We start from the raw sequence: 21,062 nt of genomic DNA, 5'->3' as shown, positions 1-21,062 counted from the left end.
GGTCCATCACTCAAAATGGCGAGGGCTTGTAAATGCCATGAAGGAGCTTCAGCTCCAATTTCTATGCCAGCATTATCAGAGCAGCAGGGTCATCTTGCTGTCTTCACTCATGGCTGAATTCAAGATAGAGAGGAAGGAACTGACCTAGAACAGAAGCCTGTGAGAGATAAAGTCAGGACTGGGGGAGCAGCTGCTTGTCCATCACTGCCTTCTGGATATGTCCTGTTAAAAATAATATGAATTTGACTTTGCCTGCAGTATACTTCTAGCTAATCAGGAGCATGGTTTACATATAGGACACTCAGGGAAATGCCTAACAGCCTGCTAATTAAATACTCGCTCCATCCATTGATTTTGTTTCCCCAAAGAGCTGTTTTGTGCCATCTGTCTAAGGGGACAGTCTGAGATCCTGTACCCTTCCCTTAATTGTTCTTGCAGCTCTGCTATGAAGCAGCTGATAGTTCAGATATAGCTGGAGAGGGTGTGTGTGTGTGTGTGTGTGTGTGCGTGCGTGCGTGTGTGCGTGCGTGCCTTGCAGGTATGATGTCTGAGGCTTCACTGGCCTGACATGACATGACGATGGTAGGGATCCTGATTTCCTTAGTCTTGAAACACTGTTTTCATTACAGAGTCTTTGGTCTGGAATTTTAATTTAGCTCCTTGATTAGTTTTCCTTTCTCCCTTAGTTGCACACTGCTGGAATTCTGGATTCCAATTTGTACACAGTGTATCAAGGGTGTGGGAAATAAACTGGAGAGGTTTTTTGTTTTTTGGAAGGAGAGGCTATTTTTGTGTCTTTCCAGTAGCTGCTCTCAGGAACACTGGTTGCTATAGTAATAATACTTGGGAACTAGTTAAACTTTAAGCTAGTTGAGGGAAGTCAGTTCTTGCTTCTAATATAGTCCTGATTGAACCTGATCCTATTTCCTGTAATTGCCAAGTCTTAAAGAACAAACCAGAACAGTGTTTGCATTATGGGTTTTGCCTTTTACATAAAGTGGTTTGTTTTGGAAATAATTTCCTCATAAGTAAAGTAGGCTTTTTGTTTTTCTCCCTTTATCTTCTTGTTCTTAGCCCTTGAGAAATTAGAATGTTTAATTAATTTCCATTGGCTATTTTCATAAATATTTCTTCTCTTATTAAAAAGGCCAGGATTTGCAAGGCCACGCACAAATTCACTAATGTGACCTTATATTAATTCAGTGGATCATCCCATACATGAACATATGTACATAGTGTGTGTGTGTGTGTGTGTTGTTTGTAGAGATTCATACAAATAGAACAACTTGTGGTTAGATACTGTTGCCTAGATATGTACTCTGTGGTATTCATCCCCTTCTTGGAATGGTCAAAGATGACAAAAAATGGTCCTGTTACATTTTCACTTGCATATTCTCAGTAGGCCCACCATTATGCCAGTGGGCTCACATTTTGTCATGTTTATGAGCCAATCCAGTGTAGATAATAGCCATTATCTTTACAATGTGTATATTGCTATAGTGTTTATTTATAGTGTGTATATTATCACTATGAACCACTATTATCACTATGAACTTGTAGTCTTCCAGATGTTTTGGCCTACAACTCCTTCAGCTGTCACCATTGGCTATGCTTGCTAGGGTTGATGGGAGTTGTAAGCAAAACATCTGGAGGGTCACAAGTTTCCCACCCTTGCTTTATTAGTGTGTGTGTGTGTGTCTGAGTACCTGGCATCATCATCTTCAAACAAATGAACAAAGTATATCTAATCACTGATTCCCTCTGCTTTCCTTAGAAGGTATTGTTCTAACAAAATGGCAAATTCTATGTATTGTAGCAAGCTGACTTTCCCAAGGTGACTTTCAAAGGAATGTGATTTATATATAAACCATTTAACTGTGACTTTGCTCCTGGGTACTTCTAAAATTATGTGTATTATCTGAACTCCTGCCCAAGGGTATTAACCATGAATACAGGTGTGAATGTTTAAATATTTAAAAGATGTGTAGGACCCACTTGAGGAAGGAGTGTATTGTTCTGAGTTAATATGTCTAGTTAAATCAGAAGAGTTTCTCCCCACACACACACACTCTACCCCCATTTCCAAATTAGCAGTAGTAGTAGGATGCTTCCTCCCTCTTTGAAATAATGTAGAAAATAGCACTACTTTGTCTACACTATGGAAATACTTCCTTTTTGCAATAGAAAAAAAGACACAGCATTTTCTCTTCTCTGCAGGTGACGTTGTGGATATCTATCAGCGAGAGTTCCTAGCGCTAAGGGACCGCTTGCACGCTGCAGAACAAGAGAGCCTCAAGCGATCTAAGGAGTTGAACCTAGTCCTAGATGAAATAAAGCGAGCCATCTCGGAGAAGCAGGCCCTGCGGGATATAAACCGGACGTGGAGCAGCTTATCTGGTAAATCAGGCTTTAACGAGGATGAGCTCATGATGCGCTGAAGCCATGCACGTTCATGTAGAGCATCCGATAGACAGCCATTCTGTGTGTCCCAGGGCAGGCTTATCACAGGGAGCAGGTCACAGGGTGCAGTGTGGAGCATATAAAGGTCTCTGCAAATATTATTGTAGGGTGGTAAAGTGGCGTGGTGACATTAAACATTTTCCTTTAGGTATCATACAGTCACTGGGTATGTGATGTGAATATGATGAGAAATGTTCCTAATCCACTGAAAACATGCAGTAATCTTGCACTTGCCAGCTGCTGCTACGTAGTATATGAAACCCCGGTAAAAACACACACCTCTATGTGCTTAGTCTTCTGCAACCAAATTACTCACCCTGTATTGCCCACAGCTTTTTGTCCCTTGCAAATCGCAGGCACAGGGCCTTGCCCGTTCTTAATCCCCTGTTGCGTCAGATATCACTCTTTTCACCCCCTTATGCAGCTAAGCTTTCTAAGTGTTCTCTCTCTACCTGCTTCTCCTCTTTGCAATGGCTCTAGACAGCGATTTCCCATAGGCCTTATCTAGCTGTTGCTCCCTCCTGGACAGAAAGCCCTTTCTTGCCCTCACTGGCTATGCTGGGAGTGGAGCAGTATACAGAGTATCACCTCTGCTACTTCAGTGCCCCCTGGTGGGGGCTGCATAAGAGCATGCACCTAGAAAATGTTGAGGGTTTCATGATTTACAAAGGTTTATAATTGCAAGCAGAAGGGGGGTGTAGAAGAGAATCCCATTATGAAATTATGTTTGAGATACACTTGTTTTTAATAATTTCCAGAGGGTAGCCATGTTAGTCTATTGCAGCAAAAACAACCGTCTTGCGGCACCTTAAAGGCTAACCAATTTATTCTGGCATAAGCCAAATGGGCTATAGTCCATGAAAGCTTATGCCAGAATAAATGTGTTAGTCTTTAAGTAGCCACAAGATTCTTACTTGTTTTTAAATTGTATTGTATTTATTTAGTTACAGTCACAGACCAACCACTAGAAATAGAAAATATGAAATTCAAACTAGTGAATACAAATATACAAACAAACTGCAAATATAAAAATATACATAAAATAGGGGATTTGAGATCAAAACTAACTTCAGAGACAATGTCTCCTAGTATCAACTAATGTTACAGTGAATTATAATGGATTTAATCATTTGATTCCTAATAGAACTGGCCTGGGCGCAAATTTTTGCCACCTTAAGAACCACTTCACTGGTAGAGTCTGACAGAAGAAAGGAGGAACGAAACTTGGAATTTTGTTAAAATTGGAGCAATATAATGGGAATGAAAGACCTTGTAATATAGGCAGTATAATAAGACATGTTCAACTTTTTCAACCATGCCCGATTGGCAGTGACACTCACATTGAGAGGAAGGGATTCGTAAATATCTCCCCTTTCAAAAGAGCTGATGGTAAAACATTAAAACGCACCAGAATAAAAGCTCTGCAGTATTGGGCTTCCTTTTAAATTAGACTTTGGTACTCCAAACCACTGGATTTTGCATGGCAGACACACACATTGACTTGTTTTGCTTTTGAAATTGCAGTCAGTCTCCCAAATGCTGCAGATTTAGAACATAACTGTTAAGGAGTATTAGGTCCCTGAGATTTGATTTAAAAAGTGCATAAATGCTGGGTATAAATTTAGATCACTTTGCCAAAGATCTGGTTTAACTTTTACTTTCCTCATCTCAAAAGACTGGTGAGGTTGTGGGAGTGGAATACTTATCTGTCTTGAGCTTTAAGTAATTCCTGCTACACTTAATGCGATTAGTGGGTGCAAGTGAAGAAGATTGGACTGATTAACTACGTTTAAGTGATCATCTCAGCTGGCCAGATGGTGCTATGAAGTGGGTATGTCTCTAAAGCTTTACAGTCTCTCTCCTTTACTGTTTTGGAAAGTGATTGTGGGGCTCCCCCACACCTCTTTTCCCCCCAGATGAAACAAAACTGAAACTGTGGAACATCACTAACAAGAATGTGCTGCATCTTCCCACCATCTTTCACCATTTGCCACATTTGCTGTCAAAGGAGAACAGCCTGCAGCCGGCTGTACACGTGGGACAGGGGCGCACTGGAGGTAAGAGGACATTGGTTGGTTGGTTGCTGCTCATGACATCACTTCCCTTCACGTCTTGCATGGCCCATGCTTACTTTTTTCTGCTTCTAGGTCAAGACAGACAAGGATGCTAATGTCACTTAAGTTGCTTGTTGCACTGCCATCTTAGGACCAGCAAGTCAGGTTTGATTTACACGTTACAGCTGTCTTGCAGAAGCTGCTTTCAGTCACTTCCTGTGGCAGTCATTATTATCAAATAAGCCAGTTTTCCCCAACCTAGTCCCTGCCAGGTGATGGACTACAACTCCCATAATCAGGTGGCTGAGGGATTATGGGAGTTGGGGGGCTTCAGGGGGACATCAGGTTGGGGAAGGCTGAAGTAAGCCGATTGTGATCAGCTTCCCTTGTGGTTGGGGCAATGTTTTATTCCATGGCAATACAATTTTTTAATTGGGGTGGAGAAAATCGCTCCTACTGCATGGTTAAGCCACTTGATAACAGTCTCCGCCATGGAGTGATTTGTAAGCTATCTCCACCTGGCAGCCATAATGTGTAAACTTGCCTTGGGACCGATGAAGGCTTTACGCGACAGCCATGTATACACACAAATGCTGCCTATGCACTGATCAGTCCTACAAAAGAGCTTGCTGTTTCAGTCCAAGGGCAGGTCTGAACAGGCGATTCCTATGCTTCTCCATCTATTGCTGTGCACAAAGCAGCAAACGCTGGAGGAAACTCCTGGAAGTGATATGGCATAATAGGGTTTTCTCTGCTCCTTTTGCCTTGCAAACTTCACTATCCAAGGTCATTCTGTGATGCCCCAATATCTCGTGCAGATGGGCAGGAAGACCTGCAGAAGCCAAGCATGGATCAGATGCACCAAAAATGACTCACAAGTAGATTTCTGTTTGCACAATGGGAAACATTCCTTCCTTTCCTCCCCACTGCAGTGTCCGTGCCCTTCCTGCAAATTTGTTTAAGAGGGTCTCCCAATCTCACTTAACTTAAAAGAAACAGTGCCTGAATATTTAGAGTTCCATTAAGGATTTGACTCATTCAGTACCCTATTCAGGCATTACACAGACACAAGTGCTCTACATGGGCAAGTTAAGGACTTGGAGGCCAATTAGGGAGCCTTATTCCATGACAGCTGTGGTGGTCACCACTGTGTGCCCATGAATGATACACTCGGAACTTTGGTTCATTCTCCAGAACACATGGAGAACTTTCCTGAAAGCAGGTAGAAAAGGACGCTGGGCTCCTTTTTTGATAGGAAATGTGAGATGCTGAGGAAGTGTTTGGCTGTTAGCAAGAACTCCCTCCACAGGAAGGATAGGCAAGCTTCCTCTTTAGCATCCTTTAGACAGCTGGTGAAAATGATACTGTTCCTAAAGCTTTTAATGGTTTAATGCCTCTCTCTCTCTTTTTAATTATTAATCCCCAGCTTTAAACATGTATTTTATGTATTCTTTGAATCGTTTTTATTATATATCACCTCGAGTATTCATTGAGTTAAGGGGCAATCCAAAAATATTCTCAATGAATAAATAAATTTAAATATCCTTTGTTTTTCTCATTTACAGTATCAATAGTCATGGGGATTCCTAGTGTCAAGCGAGAGGTGCATTCCTACCTGACAGACACCCTAAACTCTCTGATCTCGGAGCTCAACCAGCAAGAGAAGGAAGACTCTGTCATTGTTGTCATGATTGCTGAGGTAAAATTATTCTTTCCCCTCTGAATCTAGCTTTGATAGCTCTCTATCCCTTTATTGTCTCTCCGGGAGAGACTTGATGCTGATCCAGGAGGCTGTGTGTAGTCGTAAAACAGCAGGATGTGTCTCTACATGGCCGTGGGCCAGGTTCTCCTTTGGCACAGGGAGAGAAGTCTAACCTCATGTTGCTGTCCGACAAGGATCATCGGGCATATCCCGCCAATGAGGCCCAGGGGCTGTTCCCAATGTGAAACAATGCTTGGATGCACTCAGCTGTGGAGGGTCAATATGTTAGCAGAAGGCTGCATGGCTGCTGCCAAGCTGGCACTTGTGAATGTCTCTTTAATTTAAATAGCACTCCATTTGTTGACCTTTGATCTTACAAAATGTTAGGCAGCTGTTGAGTGGACCCATGTAAGAGACCTGGTAGGGAATTCCAGAGAGCTCTGGCTATTGGGCAGTATAGAAATGTAATTAATAAATAAAATAAATAATAATAAATTACCTTTACAGTGTTCTCTCAGGATTCTCTGCTGTCCCCTGCTCAGTCGGTATCCCAAGGAAAGACCTAACTAAAACTGAGGCCTATGCAGTTTGCTACACTAATGCCTTGCATCAGAACCGGTTTCTGAATTCTGGATTTCAAATGACCATAGCAAATTAATACACTGTGGATTCCGTTTATCTTCAAGTTTATATGATTGGCGTATGTGTGTTTTCCCATAGCATGTCCCACTGAGATCATTTATTTCTGGCCTAAAATAACTTTGTTTTTCTTTCCCAAAAGTAGCACATTATTGCCAAGAGAACAACAGCTCTTAATGTTGCCTTTCTCATTCCCCTTTTCCAGCATTTTTGGTTGAGATTTCTGTGCTTTGCATTTCCGTCCTTTTAATTCATCACAAGAAAGTTGTCCTCTTTAGGAGCAAGTGGCATCTCTTCAAAAAAACAAGAGACGTAATGGAGGAGACAGGGCTGCTTCACACCTGGCCTGGTGCCACCAAGTGGCATACTCGGGCACTACTGCTGATTCTTAATAACATCATCCAAACTTCCAGCATGTGTACATCTAGGGCAGGGCTGGTGTAATTCAGATGGCAGTGTCAGTACGTTTAAGCACACAGGCCCAGAAAATTGCTTAGTGGCAGCTCCTTGGCTACTAAGACCATTGTTTCCCCTGGGTGGCTGATTGGGGGCGGCCTGCAGTAGCGCTGAACAGAGCTCTAGGCCCACCTGCCTGAACCATCTGCATTAGGCTGCCCTAATATCAGCAGGTATAAGCTCATTGCCATCTTGTACCAACTAGGAAGTGATGGGAGTGGGCACAAGCAACTGGAGGCATCTTACTCAGGGAGCCCTAAAACCTAGGCCCCGGCCCGCTTCATGTATTAATTGCTTTTTACATCAAAATTGATCTCTGTGTCAGAAAATGTATTTGCCCTAAATTATCAGAAAGGCAGCATTGGGAAGCTTTTGTGTACATTACATTCTTGTTCCAGACACTTGTGCTGTCCATCGCTTACGTGTTTTTCTTGGACATGGAGACGCATCAAGAAGTCTTAAGGAGTCTGATGGGCATGCTTTGACTGCAAACAAGACATTTTAATGTCTCCATTGTTAGCTTTGAGGCAACATTTGTGGATCTTGTGGGAATTTTAAAGAGATACTCAACTTCAAATAATGTGTGTACATTTTTATAAGTATAGTACTGGCAGCTGAGTTTCCTTTGCCAATTCATGTGTCACTCTTTTAAAACAACAACTTTTTTTTTAACCATTCCTTATGTTTAGCCTACTATATGTTTTTAGTTGCTGCCTCATTTTATCATTAATGTTACGGTTTTATTGCATATTTTTGTGTTTTATGATACGTTTGCTATTCATCGCCCTGGTATCTATTGGATGAAGGGCAGTATACCTTTGCTTTAAATAAATAAAATAAGTAAATATTAAATGAGAGTTAGAACACTACAATATCAGTTTTCAAAATGTATTGCTGGCTACATGGAAATAAAGGAGAATAAGCTAAACTTCAGTAATCTTTGATGCTGAAGGGTAAAGGTACCTTAGATATAGTATTTAGCATGCTCCACCATCCCCAGCATGTTAGGGACAGTTGGTGCTGTTACTGTGTATGTTAAACAACTAAATGCAATACAATTCTTATTGCTCCTCCCTTTAAGCCCTGTCTCCAAGTTACCTGATTTGTATGGTGAACCAGTTCCCCTTGGTCATTCCGTGTGCTCCACTGTATGCATCCTATGTCACTTTAAAACTCCCAATGTTGAGAGTTTCTACTCAGGCTCCCATTTCTGGTACATACTTGCACTTTTCATGTGCTATCATCCTTCATGACACTGGCCCATCCATGAGGTTCCAAGGCCCCAATATCCCCACCTTAGGTATGGGGGTATGCAGAGGGAAACTTATGTACATAGAGGTTTTCCTCCTGCAGGTGTTCATACTTAGTGGTGGATGTCTAGGGTGGGAATGAAGGAGGCCACGTCCCCTCAGGGGAGTGCAGTCAGGGGCAGAGCCCCACTCCCTAGTAATCACATGAAGGCAACTACATGTATACCACATGTGAAGAAGGCTAAACTCTTAACCACGCTGGCATTTTCCACATAGCAGGTGGCTCTATGCATTACAGTGAAAGATGGGCCGTCGCCATGGGGAACACATAATGTTTTGGTTATTTATTTATTTATTTACATTTCTATACTGCCCAATAGCCGGAGCTCTCTGGGCGGTTCACAAAAGTTAAAAACATTCAAAGTATAAAACAACAGTATAAACCATAATATAAAATACAATATAAAAGCTCAACCAGATAAAAACAGCAGCAATGCAAAATTACAAATTTAAAACACCAAGTTAAAATTTATTTATAGACTGTTAAAATGCTGGGAGTCTAAAAGCATATAATGTAGGTGCCAAGCAAACCTCCTTAGGGAGCTCATTCCACAGCCGGGGTGCCACAGCAGAGAAGGCCCTCCTCCTGGTAGCCACCTGCCTCACTTCCTTTGGCAGGGGCTCGCGGAGAAGGACCCCTGAGGATGACCTTGGGGTCTGGGCATATGGGAGGTACATATGGGAAGAGGCGTTCCTTCAGATAGCCTGGCCCCAAGCCGTTTAGGGCTTTAAATGTTAATACCAGCACTTTGAATCAGGCCCGGACCTGGACTGGCAGCCAATGAAGCTGGAAAAGGACTGGCGTGATGTGGTCTCATCGGCCAGTCCCTGTTAGTAACCGTGCTGCCCTGTTTTGTACCAGTTGAAGTTTCCGGACCGTTTTCAAAGGCAGCCCCACATATAACGCATTGCAGTAATCCAGTGTATACCCATTCACTGGTTAGCCAGTGACTGGGTAAGAAAGGATGTTTACAGCATCAGACTGTCTCAGGTAGCCAGATATATAGAAGCTTCAATAAAAACCATAGAATAGTAAGCTAACAACTGATGTTGAAGTAAGCATTGATAATCATGTAAGAAGATGCTGATATTTTGTTATATTTCATTAATAGCTTAAATAGTTCTTTCTGAGTCTTGGGCAGCGACCCAAATCCAGGACTCTGACAGCATGTTGCACAGTTGCTTGCTTCCCTCTCCCCTCCCCCCTTCCCCCGCTTGGGAAGATTTATGAAATCTAATGAGATAGAAAGGAAAACCAAATAAGCTTGGAATGTATGAAAGGACTTGAAGATCTGTTGCAGGCAGGGACGATCCCGGGATAAACCTTAGGTCTAGCTAAGTCCTGAGACACAATCAACCTGGAGTAGGCAGAGCCCTCCTATGCAGGATCTCTGATGTGGAAATGCCTTACATATTAAAGCAGGATGGTATGTCTTGATGGCACATGTGTACCTTGATTGTCGGGTACCAGGGTGCCTGCACAGGTGTATACCGACCCTCACTTCTCCCTCCTGTGACCTATGTCATTGTGTTTTGTCCTTGTTTATCAATTGGTATAGATTTTTCTTTTGTCTGATCTCCAGGACTCTGTGTGTTTCCTCCCCCCGCCCCACCTAAGTCACCTTATTCTCATTTTGTTCTCTTTATTTGGGCTCAGCAATCAGTCCTTGTTTGGAATTCTGAAAATATCCTATAGTTCCATTTATTTATTTATTTATTTAAGCATTTTTATGCCGCCATTCAGCCAAAAATGGCTCTCATGGCGGCTCACAAAAGTATTTCTTGTGATTATTCTCTTAACTGATTATTTTAGAGATGGTACATAAAATCCTGACCTTTCATTCTTTGCTGCTAAACCCAATCCTTGAAATTGCCCTATCTTTTCCCCAGAGTCTGTTGAGAATTGTAAACTTGTGCTTTGTGAGGCTGCTTTTGTTGGTCCTGTTCTAGGAATGACATATTTTGGAATCATTATTTTAGGTCTTCTTCGAAGAGTGTATAATCATGCGTGAGGAGAAGAGTGTTCCAGCTCTGCGCCCCCCCCCAATTATTGCTTTTGTCACCCTCTAATTATGGAAGGTGAGTGCCTGAGCAGGAGAGCTGTCCTGCATCCATGGAGGTTTTCCATGTGATTAAGAACACTGGTTGGATACAGGAGTCTCTCCTGTTCAGACTGTCACCCTCCATGTGTAGAGGGCACTGGATGCAACAACAGAGGCCTTGAGGCTGGAGCGTTCCTCTTCTCATGCTTTGATTATACAAGGTAAGAAGAGTGCTTAAATAGGGCATATAAAGCAAGGAATTCATTTTGATCCGGTACCTCTTCACCCATCGTTATGGAATGGTCTCTGTGTCAATGTCTGCATGTATGGGAAAACATGCACCAATCCTCACTTCTATGGCCCTTGTCTTTCAGTTTTGTCCTTGTTTATCAGTTGATATAGATTTTGTTCTTTTTATTAAGACCATACAAATACAATTACAGGGTTATTACAGCATTCTAAATATATTTTTGAAGTCACAAACTCACCTTTTTATTAGTCACCTTTTTATTAGTCATATTTGGTCATTTGTGGTTTAAAAGAAAAGAAAAAAAGAGCCAATTTTTGTAAAGCTTTACCGTCTGGTCACCTGGAGGCCATTCTTAAGTAGACTTGCTAAACAAAATGGCTCCTATGTTCTTAAGTATTCAGCTCGAGAGGGAATTCACCACAAGTGACCAAACAAGTAGGTTATTAGAAACAGGAATATGCACGTATACTGGAGCAAAAGGTGTCTGATGGCTATTTCTAGACTATGAGGAGTGTGTTGAGCTAAGCAGGAGGCTTCTGTATAGTTAGGGGGCTTCTTAAGTAGGGAATTTTAAAATGAAGTATATCTAATAATAAGAGGTATGAGCAAGCACTGCAGTTGGCATAGTAGCAATGATTTTTGAGATGCGGAATAAGCACATTGATGGTTTCTCAAATAGGAGTGTGTTCATTGTCTTATATTGTGTCATTTTCTTTTGCAGACAGATCCACAGTATACAACAGGAGTGGCAGAAAATATCAAAAGCCTGTAAGCAGTGTTCTACCGTCATGTATTAATATTGCCGTTTATGCACTTTTTTGTTTTGCCTGTAACAAAAATAATGAAAATGTTTTGAAGTTACATGTATTTTCTGCCTAAGATCACTTTTTACTAAAGCCTATACATCAAGTTTGCATGCTGGTTAAACGTAATTTCTTCCTCGGCTGCTAAAAAACCAATTGTGAATCTCCATCAGCTATGGAACCAATTATGGCATCCATTTATTTCCCCCACCCAACCCCTTGTTTCTTAGGTTGTCGGGAGACCGATTATTTAGAACAGCAGTATGTGCTATGTGGCCTGTGGCCTGTTTTTACGCTGCTCGAAGGCTGTATGGCAGGTACTGCTGTCTCAGATTTACACGGGTCCCAGGCACACGATGCTTGTTATCTGCATCCCCCCAGCCTTTTCACTGCATGAGAGGGGAATGGTAATCGGCAGCACTGACCTCAAACCAAAATAAGGCTTAATATAGTCTTTAGGGTACACTTCCATCCAGGCTGACATCAATATCCCCTCCCTTATGTTCTTTACTACATTTGGTCATATTCCTCCCCCACTCCCGCTCCTGCCAGGTCTGCATCTCTGATTTCTCCAGAGCTCCATGTTGACTTAACAGTTAATTTCTGTCTTGGAGCGTTCTGTGGTTCTTTTTCTTTTGCGGTGTCAGGGTTTTCTCATCAATTAGTTGCTTTGGGCTCCCCCCTTCCCCAAAGATTTGTATAAGAGACGCTGGTGGATTGTTTTTTATTATTAGCAAGCTTGTAAAAGACAGTGGGCAGGAATTAGCCATGTTGGAGCTCAGAGGACAAAACATTTAGAAGCTAAAAGTAATGGAAGAGTCCCCGACTTCATTACTACTCCTGCATTCTGCATGTGGCCTATTAATAGCAGTAGCTAAGATCAAGTCTGGGGGGTGAGGGTGGAGGGGAAGGAGAAGGATGGTGTGACCTACTAGCTGAAGCCGTGCTCTTTGCAACGTGCAGGTGAGGAGAGATGATTTCTGTAATAGCTGAGGGGAGAACCATTGCGTTTTCGACGCTGAACAAGAGCCCATTACCTCGGTGTTGCCATGTGAAGGCTGGCAGATCGCTCTGCCTCCTTTTGGCTCTTGGCGAGAGGACCCAGTTAGCAAGAGATTATAGGGCTGGTTGTGTAACGGACCCCTGATGAAACGGATGGACGTTGTCTAAGAAAGTGGCCCTCTGACAAGTTCCTCAGACTTCCTTTAATCAGCTTAGTGATTTGCCCCGTTCCCCCTTCCCCAGTTAAATTGCTTGCTTTATCTGCCTTAAATTGAATAGGCAGAAGTGTGTGGGGAGGGGGAAACACAAGGGAGTCAAATACGGTCTTTAGCTTAGATGGCTTAGAGGAAAAAGCAATTGCTCCTGCACCAAGAGAACAGCATTGGCAATAAGAAGCCACAGTTCAAATATTGTAGAAAGAAGATTAATTTAAAGGAACACAACACAATGTCAACAGGAAATAGGGTTTCTGTTTTTGCTTTTAATGAGGCTCAATCCAGACAGAGGGGTTACTTTTTGTTCCTCAGTCTCACTGCCTGCTCATGTGGCCTTCTAAGCATATGATTGGGAAAGTAAGACTCACTACAGGGCAAATAAGGAAACTCTGTATATGCAAATGCTGTCAGAATGTGCAATATTTAAGGCTCTAGAAAAAAGACAGATCTTTGGGAGTTTGAATATTCATTGGTATGTTGATGTAACATCAGGGCATTTAAATAAAATTAGGTTCTTGATAATAGCCCTTTAACTTCTCTTTAATTGAATCTTGGATGAAAAAAAAAAGATTATGGTAGCTCTGCTACGATAGGAAAAATATATTAAAATCAGATATGTCCGTCTATCATAAGCTTTGACAACAAGAGCCAGGCAGGATGGGAGGAGCAATGGAGGTTTTTACACCCTCTCCATTCTCCTTTGTTGCATTTTGAGCTAGACAGACCTCTGAGCCCGAGGATGGAGGCTGAGAGGTTTATTGATCCATTAGATTCATGGCCTCTCCCCTCTCAACCCACTGGCATGCCCCCTTTCCTCCCTCCTCTTCCAAGATCATTGAATCATAGAATGGTAGAGTTGGAAGGGACCTATAAGGCCATCGAGTCCAACCCCCTGCTCAATACCAACCTCTGGAGGGGAACTACCATGGAGCTTTCCGCAGTGGCTGGCAGGTGCAGGGGGTGAATCCCTGCTCAGATTCCATGCCCTTTGTCAGTGACTTGAGGGTGGTGAATCTCCAGCATCCTTCAGCCCTCAGATACCGTCAAGGGGGGCATAGGATTGTTGTCACAGTTAGATAGTTAGCTATTTAGTTAGAATGGTCTGAAATTCGGGACAGATAAAAGGGGGTCCTGCTTCACACAAGCCTTAGTTAATCTATGGAACTTGCTGCGGTAGGATGTACTGATGGACACCAACATGGATGGCTTTAAAAGGGGATTAGATTAATGGAGCATAAGGCTAGTGGTGGCTACAAGTACTGATGGCTATATACTACCTCCAGTGTCAGAGGCAATATGCTTCTGTATACTGTTTGCTGAGGAACACAAGTGGGAGAGTGCTGTTGCACTCACGTCCTGCTTGTGGCCTTCCCCTGAGCATCTAGTTGCTCACTGTGGGAAGAGAATGCTGGACTAGAAAGATTTTTTGTCTAATTCAGCACAGCTCTTTCTATGTTCTTATTTGAAAAGAAACGATTCATTAATAGAATGAAAATTTTCAGCTGGTTTACTTGTTGGCAAGTTTCAATGCAGGCAACTCTGAAGAGAGTTGCTGAAAGGGAACAATTGTACTTTATTGAAATATCTGGTTTTCTCTGCTTGTCCCTTCCAAATCCTGAGATGGCTCATAGCACACTGGAATATCTGCCACCCCTTGAATTATATGACCAATATACTTCTGAAATCATGATCTACATAGGGAAGCTTTTCATAACACCCAAACTCGAAGCATTAAAGTCTTTTGAAATATTAAGCACATTAGGATCACAGATCTTTAAAGGTGACATAGGCTTCCCTAGTTTTTGTGAACCACCCAGAGAGCTTCGGCTATTGGGTGGTATAGAAATGCAATAAATAAATAAAATAAGCATGAGCTGTTCCTCAAATTCTTCCCAGCCAAATATTTTGTGTAGACGTTGATTAGACCTGGTGGTCAAACCACCCTCCTCTCCCAGTCAGGACAGCACAGGTGTCTGAGAATCCTCTTTATGGGTGGTGGTGGTGGTGGTGGGATTGTAACTAATGAGGCATCCACAAGCCCTGGGATGTATAAAATCAGGACCAGAAAGCCATCCAGTCCAACCTTCTATCCATAAGCATGACCATCACACCCACATCCTAGACCATTGGTTTTCAACTAGTGGGTCAGGACCTGTTGCTACTAGATCACAGCATGTCCTATGGTGCAGCAGCACTTCCTCTTATGAATATATTGCAAAACTTTAAGTAGTGTGTCTCCAGATGTATGTTTAGGCTAAAAGTGGGTCCCAAATCTGGGAAGGTTGAAGTTGAGTGTTAGATCACAGTGTATAATAGACAAGGAGCAGGTGCACTATGACCACAGTAATGTGCCCACAGAGCAAATACTTGCAAACTATGCAAGAAAATAGGCACATAGGAAGATGCCTTATACTGATGCAGACCAGAGGTCTATCTAGCCCAGCATTGTCAACAATGACTGGCAACAGTTCTCTAGGGTTTCAAACAGGAGTTCTTCCAGCCCTACCTAGAGACACCAGGGATTGAACCTGGGACCTTCTGCATGCAAAGCAGGTGCTCTACCCCTGAGTCACAACCCCTTCCTTATATATACACACACACTGCAGAAATAGAAAGAAAACTCACCAATATCTCTATCCCAGAAGTAGGCAGACTGATGGCCTCCAGGTGTTTTGGACTACAACTCCTTTAATCTGCACATGTCCTTTTAAAATGTAATTTTTAATTATGTTTTTATTCTGTTTTTATTCTTTCACTGCTCCGAAATCCTCGGATAGGGAGCGGTATAGGAATGTAAATAAATAAATAGCCCCTGACCATTGGCCATGCTGGTTAGGACCAATGCCAATTGTAGTCCTACATCTGAAGGGCACCAGTTTATCTACCCCTGGGCTAGCCAATCTAAACTGGGGAAGGGGAGGAATGTCTTCTGAACAGTAAATATTATGATTCATTAGAACCCACCTGTTGAGTCATCCCAAAGACATTTTATTTGTGAGTCTACAGCTCAGGGTCATTTCTTCCAACCTTCCCTTTCACTTGGCTGCCCTTTGGGACAGGAAAGAATCTACTGGCCTAGATTATGTCTGAGTTGCCCTCGGGAAGGCTTGAACAGTTAGTTTTTTCTTCTCCTTGGGATATGAACTCTATTAAGGTCTCCTTACCCGCGTTCACACATACACGTTTCCCCCTTGGATCTGCTCAGGAGATAGCTAGTTGGTGGCTTAGCTGTTTGGTTATAATGGGAAAGTATAATCTGGAGAAGGACTTACTCTTCTGCTGCTTCTTGCACTTATCAGGGTGTTTGGTATGTAATCCACAAAAGTTAACATTTCTTAAAAAAAAACCCTGCAACATTCAAAAGCCACATGCATGTAAGAAGGAGACATGAGCGTGACTGAAAAATCTTGCTTCAGCTTCCAGCTGCTGTGATATATTTGAGTAATGCAAGAGGGCTAAGATATTCAGAATGGCAACCAGTACCCCTGCTGATGTTCTTCTGTTTAAAACAGGACCTAATAGTGCAGCAGATTGTGCGGAGAATTTGCCCAGAGCTTTGAATGTTGCTTGGCTCTGTGGCGTGCCCGGACTTTGGGGCTATTACTCACTGGTGTTGGATTGCATTCTCATCTTTGCAAAAAGTAATGGCTACTTCCTTTGTCCTCCCATTCAGGTTCCCCAATGAAATACATTCTGGTCTTCTAGAAGTTATTTCCCCTTCCCCACATTTCTATCCAGACTTCTCCCGCCTCCGAGAATCTTTTGGTGACCCCAAAGAAAGAGTCAGGTAATACCCAGGAAACTTGATCTAAAATGGCATCCTGCACTATTAAGGCTTTGTTGTTGTTGTTGTTATATTGCTTTATAATGGGCCTTTAAACTTGCTTAAAGGAAAACAGAAAGCATTTAAAGGGAGCAAGTACTCACTGCAGGCTACATATAGCTTGAATTGACTTGTGTGTATTCCCTCTGTCGCTTCCTTGTACCCAAGAAAGCCATTCAAATTGTATATAAATCTTTGCTTTGGCTTTTTAAATTTTTTGCTGTGATTGGGGATGCTGGAGAATTCAGAGACGAACTAAAATGCGTTTGGATTTCTAAGAATCTGACCTGCAGAATCCACTGCAGACTGACCTCCTCAGGCCACATGGAGTCTGTGGACTTTCAGTTCTTTTTTTTTTTTACCTGCAGCTGCTATTTTACTTTGTTTTGCCATGCAGTAGCTAATTGCATTAATAATGCTAATTGCATTAATCACATCTAGTTTAGTCCTAAAAATCAACTAGAATCCAAGCTAGCACGATGGCTGTGCATATACAATAGATTTTTCATGGGCTTCAGAATTAAAAGTTTTCTGTATTCTGAATGTTCTGCTGAATTTGTATTATTACTCCAAAGAAAGCACCTGTTGCCTGCCAGCAGGGTAACATCTTTCTGTTTTGTTTGCAGGTGGAGGACTAAACAGAACCTAGATTACTGCTTTTTAATGATGTATGCTCAGTCCAAAGGCATCTATTATGTTCAGGTAAATGTACCATTGGCCAAGGGATAGATTTATTATTACTTCTGCTGATCCAAGCAAGAAATGTCATATCTGGGGCATTGGATAGAAAGAATTTGAGGGGTGAGGGGTGAGGAGAGGAAGGGCCTTGTGATGTAGAAGGGGAAAAGAAGTAATATGGTTTAGACAGTGCTATTAGTTCCTTTATTTTGGTACAGTTGTTGTGGGAATCTTCAAAGTAAGCCTGATCATTTTGGGTCCAACTCTCTCAGGCAGGACTTGGAACTTACTTTGCCATTCCAATTTCACTTGGCCACATGACATTTGCTTGGATTTAGATAGAGAAATGATTGTTTTCACTTTTAGGAGACTGTTGTGAGTTAGCTGGAGTGGTAGAATGAGCCATTTAGTTTAGAAACAAGCATATCAGTTTTGACATTGTGTGGACTTGATTGAACCGGCATATTTCCTGCTGGTACCACATTGTGTACCATGGCTTGTGATAACAGGGCCTATTCCTAATGGCTGCCTATTTAAAATGACTAGGAAAATGTGCCCTGTTGAATTATGTGAATAGATCTTCTCTTATATCAACCCCATTCAGAAGACACCTTAAACCATGACTTTAACCATGGCGGTTAAGCCAGAAAGCCAGACTGTGTTCAGAAGACACCTTAAACCATGACTTTAACCATGGTGAATAAGGCTTTTTGGTTTAAGTCCTTATTGTTTTATTATGATTTTATTAGAATGTAAGCCTATGCGTCAGGGTCTTGTTATTTATTGTTTTACTCTGTACAGCACCATGTACATTGATGGTGCTATATAAATAAATAATAATAATAATAATGAACAGGGCTATCATATTGGTATGTTCTGCAGCTAACTTATCATGACTAATTGAGTCTTATTCATTATTTTACAATGAAAATAGGAAACTGATGGAAATGGTGGATTTTATCTTGCTTAATAAGATCCTGTCCTTGGCCAGACATTTCTCAGCCATCGTCACTTGTTGGGTGCGTTCTGGGATAGAGGTTTTTCTTTTCCCAATGGTGTACATGTTCTGTCATGAGCACTGACATCTCCCTCTGTCATGCAGCTGGAAGACGATATTGTAGCGAAACCAAACTATCTCAGCACAATGAAGAACTTTGCTCTGCAACAACCATCTGAGGAATGGATGATTTTGGAGTTCTCACAGCTTGGGTTCATTGGTAAGACTCCCTCCCATATCACACACACACGCCCGAGAGATGTTTTGCTTAGACATATCCTTCGTTGGAAGGACTATTCCTCTAACTCAGCTTGCCAGGGCAAGAAAGCATCACCAAAGTTTTCAGTCATGCACCTTTGGCACGAAAATGGGATGTAAAGTTGAGTCAGTTACATTCTTGTTCTCTTAGAGCACAATTCAGAACACACAGAAGATACTGCACTGGCCGCCATCTCTAATTTCCTTTTGCTTTTTATGTGCCACAAATTATTGATGTGGCTTGTTAAACAGGCCAAGCATCCTAAGGGGCTCTTATTACAAGTTGGAAGGAGCGCACGGTTCTTATACCTATTTGTCTGTGGAGCTGGGAAGAGAGAGGCGCTAATCTACTGTGATCGTTCTGTGGTTACAGATGAATCAGAGTGGTAACCCTTTGTGCCACTCCCAGTTGGCTGGCAACAGTGGGATCTAGTAGCACTTGTTGCAGCTGAATCAGGGAACATGGTACATCCATGTAGAACAGTTTCACAAGCAGCCTTGCCTACTCCTGAAAGAGAGGGGAGTACATTTGAAAGCAGCCCAACAGGTATGGCTACTTCTCAAGCTCCATTCCATTTGAAGAGTAGTCTAGAGCAGAGATGGCTCAAGGGCCAGTTAATAAGGCAGGTTTATCTGGCCATCAGTGTCCTGCCAAATCTTCATCAAGGCTGGGTTAAGAAGTTTCCACAACATTCATTTCCTTGCAACATTTGCATCCCATTTTTCTAATTGACAAAGTAGCTTATGACCTAAAAATAAAGTATAATTGACACCAAGAGGCAATAATATATTAAAAATAGCATACAATCAGTTGGATTAAAAAGCAGCAGTAGAATCATTCCTCAAGTTTTGAGACATCATCTTCAATGAACAAAGGCCTCATTCGCCAAGACCTTTTGTCTGCCTTCAAAAGGAGACAAGTGTGTTTCCTTCTTTACCCCCAGCATTATTTTTACATGTTCATTGTTATTTTGCTAGTGCAAACAATCATCCTGGACCTTTCCTTAAACAAATGGTCAAAGAACTCCTAATTTCCTTGAATGAGTTCAAATCTCCAGGGCCCGATGAACTGCATCCTAGAGTAATGAAGGAGCTAGCGGAAGAACTCTCAGAACCTTTGTCTATTATCTTTGCAAAATCATGGAAGACGGGTGAGGTGCCGGATGACTGGAGGAGGGCTAATGTTGTCCCTATCTTCAAAAAGGGCAAAAAGGAGGAACCTGGGAACTACAGACCAGTCAGTCTGACATCCATCCCTGGGGAAATTCTGGAGCAGATTATAAAGAAGTCAGTCTGTAAACACCTTGAAATCGATGCAGTGATTACTAGAAGCCAGCATGGATTTGTCAGGAACAAATCCTGTCAGACTAATTTGATCTCATTTTTTGATAGGATAACCTCCCTTGTGGACTGTGGGAATGCTGTGGATGTCATATATCTTGACTTCAGCAAAGCTTTTGACAAAGTACCACATGACATTCTGATTAACAAACTAGCTAAAAGTGGGCTAGATGGAACAACTATTAGGTGGATTCACAGTTGGCTACAGAATCAGACTCAAAGAGTACTTATCAATGGAACCTTCTCAAACTGGGGAGAGGCAACAAGTGGGGTACCGCAGGGCTCAGTCCTGGGCCCAGTGCTATTCAACATTTTTATTAATGATTTGGATGAGGAGGTGCAGGGAACGCTTATCAAATTTGCAGATGACACAAAATTGGGTGGGATAGCTAATACCCTGGAAGACAGAAACAAACTTCACAGTGATTTTGCTAGGCTGGAGTGCTGGGCTGAAAACAACAGAATGAAATGTAATAGGGATAAATGCCAAGTTCTACATCTAGGAAATAGAAACCAAATGCACAGTTACAAGATGGGGGATACTTGGCTCAGCAATACTACAAACGAGAAGGATCTTGGAATTGTTGTAGATCACAAGCTGAATATAAGCCAACAGTGCGATATGGCTGCAAGAAAGGCAAATGCTATTTTGGGCTGCATTAATAGAAGTATAGCTTCCAAATCACGTGAGGTACTGGTTCCTCTCTATTCGGCCCTGGTTAGGCCTCATCTAGAGTACTGCGTCCAGTTCTGGGCTCCATAATTCAAGAAGGACGCAGACAAGCTAGAGCATGTTCAGAGGAGGGCAACCAGGATGATCAGGGGTCTGGAAACAAAGCCCTATGAAGAGAGACTGAAAGAACTGGGCATGTTTAGCCTGGAGAAGAGAAGATTGAGGGGAGACATGATAGCACTCTTCAAATACTTAAAAGGTTGTTACACAGAGGAGGGCCAGGATCTCTTCTCGATCCTCCCAGAGTGCAGGACACGGAATAACGGGCTCAAGTTAAAGGAAGCCAGACTCCAGCTGGA

General features: G+C 42.2%; 1 protein-coding gene across 2 annotated transcripts in view; it reads left to right on the top strand.

Moving 5' to 3' along the window:
- Positions 1-21,062, top strand: part of MGAT4B (alpha-1,3-mannosyl-glycoprotein 4-beta-N-acetylglucosaminyltransferase B) — a 110,248-nt gene that overhangs the window by 66,539 nt on the left and 22,647 nt on the right. For both annotated transcript variants that reach the window (XM_063120846.1, XM_063120847.1), the window contains exons 2-8: positions 2,218-2,397; positions 4,377-4,517; positions 6,080-6,213; positions 11,635-11,681; positions 16,607-16,720; positions 17,383-17,458; positions 18,537-18,651. In XM_063120846.1, coding sequence (XP_062976916.1) covers positions 2,218-2,397; positions 4,377-4,517; positions 6,080-6,213; positions 11,635-11,681; positions 16,607-16,720; positions 17,383-17,458; positions 18,537-18,651 — 807 coding nt within the window. The remainder of the gene's footprint in view (positions 1-2,217; positions 2,398-4,376; positions 4,518-6,079; positions 6,214-11,634; positions 11,682-16,606; positions 16,721-17,382; positions 17,459-18,536; positions 18,652-21,062) is intronic.

The sequence above is a fragment of the Elgaria multicarinata genome, chromosome 3 (assembly GCF_023053635.1).
Source record: "Elgaria multicarinata webbii isolate HBS135686 ecotype San Diego chromosome 3, rElgMul1.1.pri, whole genome shotgun sequence".
Lineage (NCBI taxonomy): Eukaryota > Metazoa > Chordata > Lepidosauria > Squamata > Anguidae > Elgaria > Elgaria multicarinata.
Note: the sequence above shows the minus strand (reverse complement) of the source record. Positions and strands in the feature narration are given on the sequence as shown.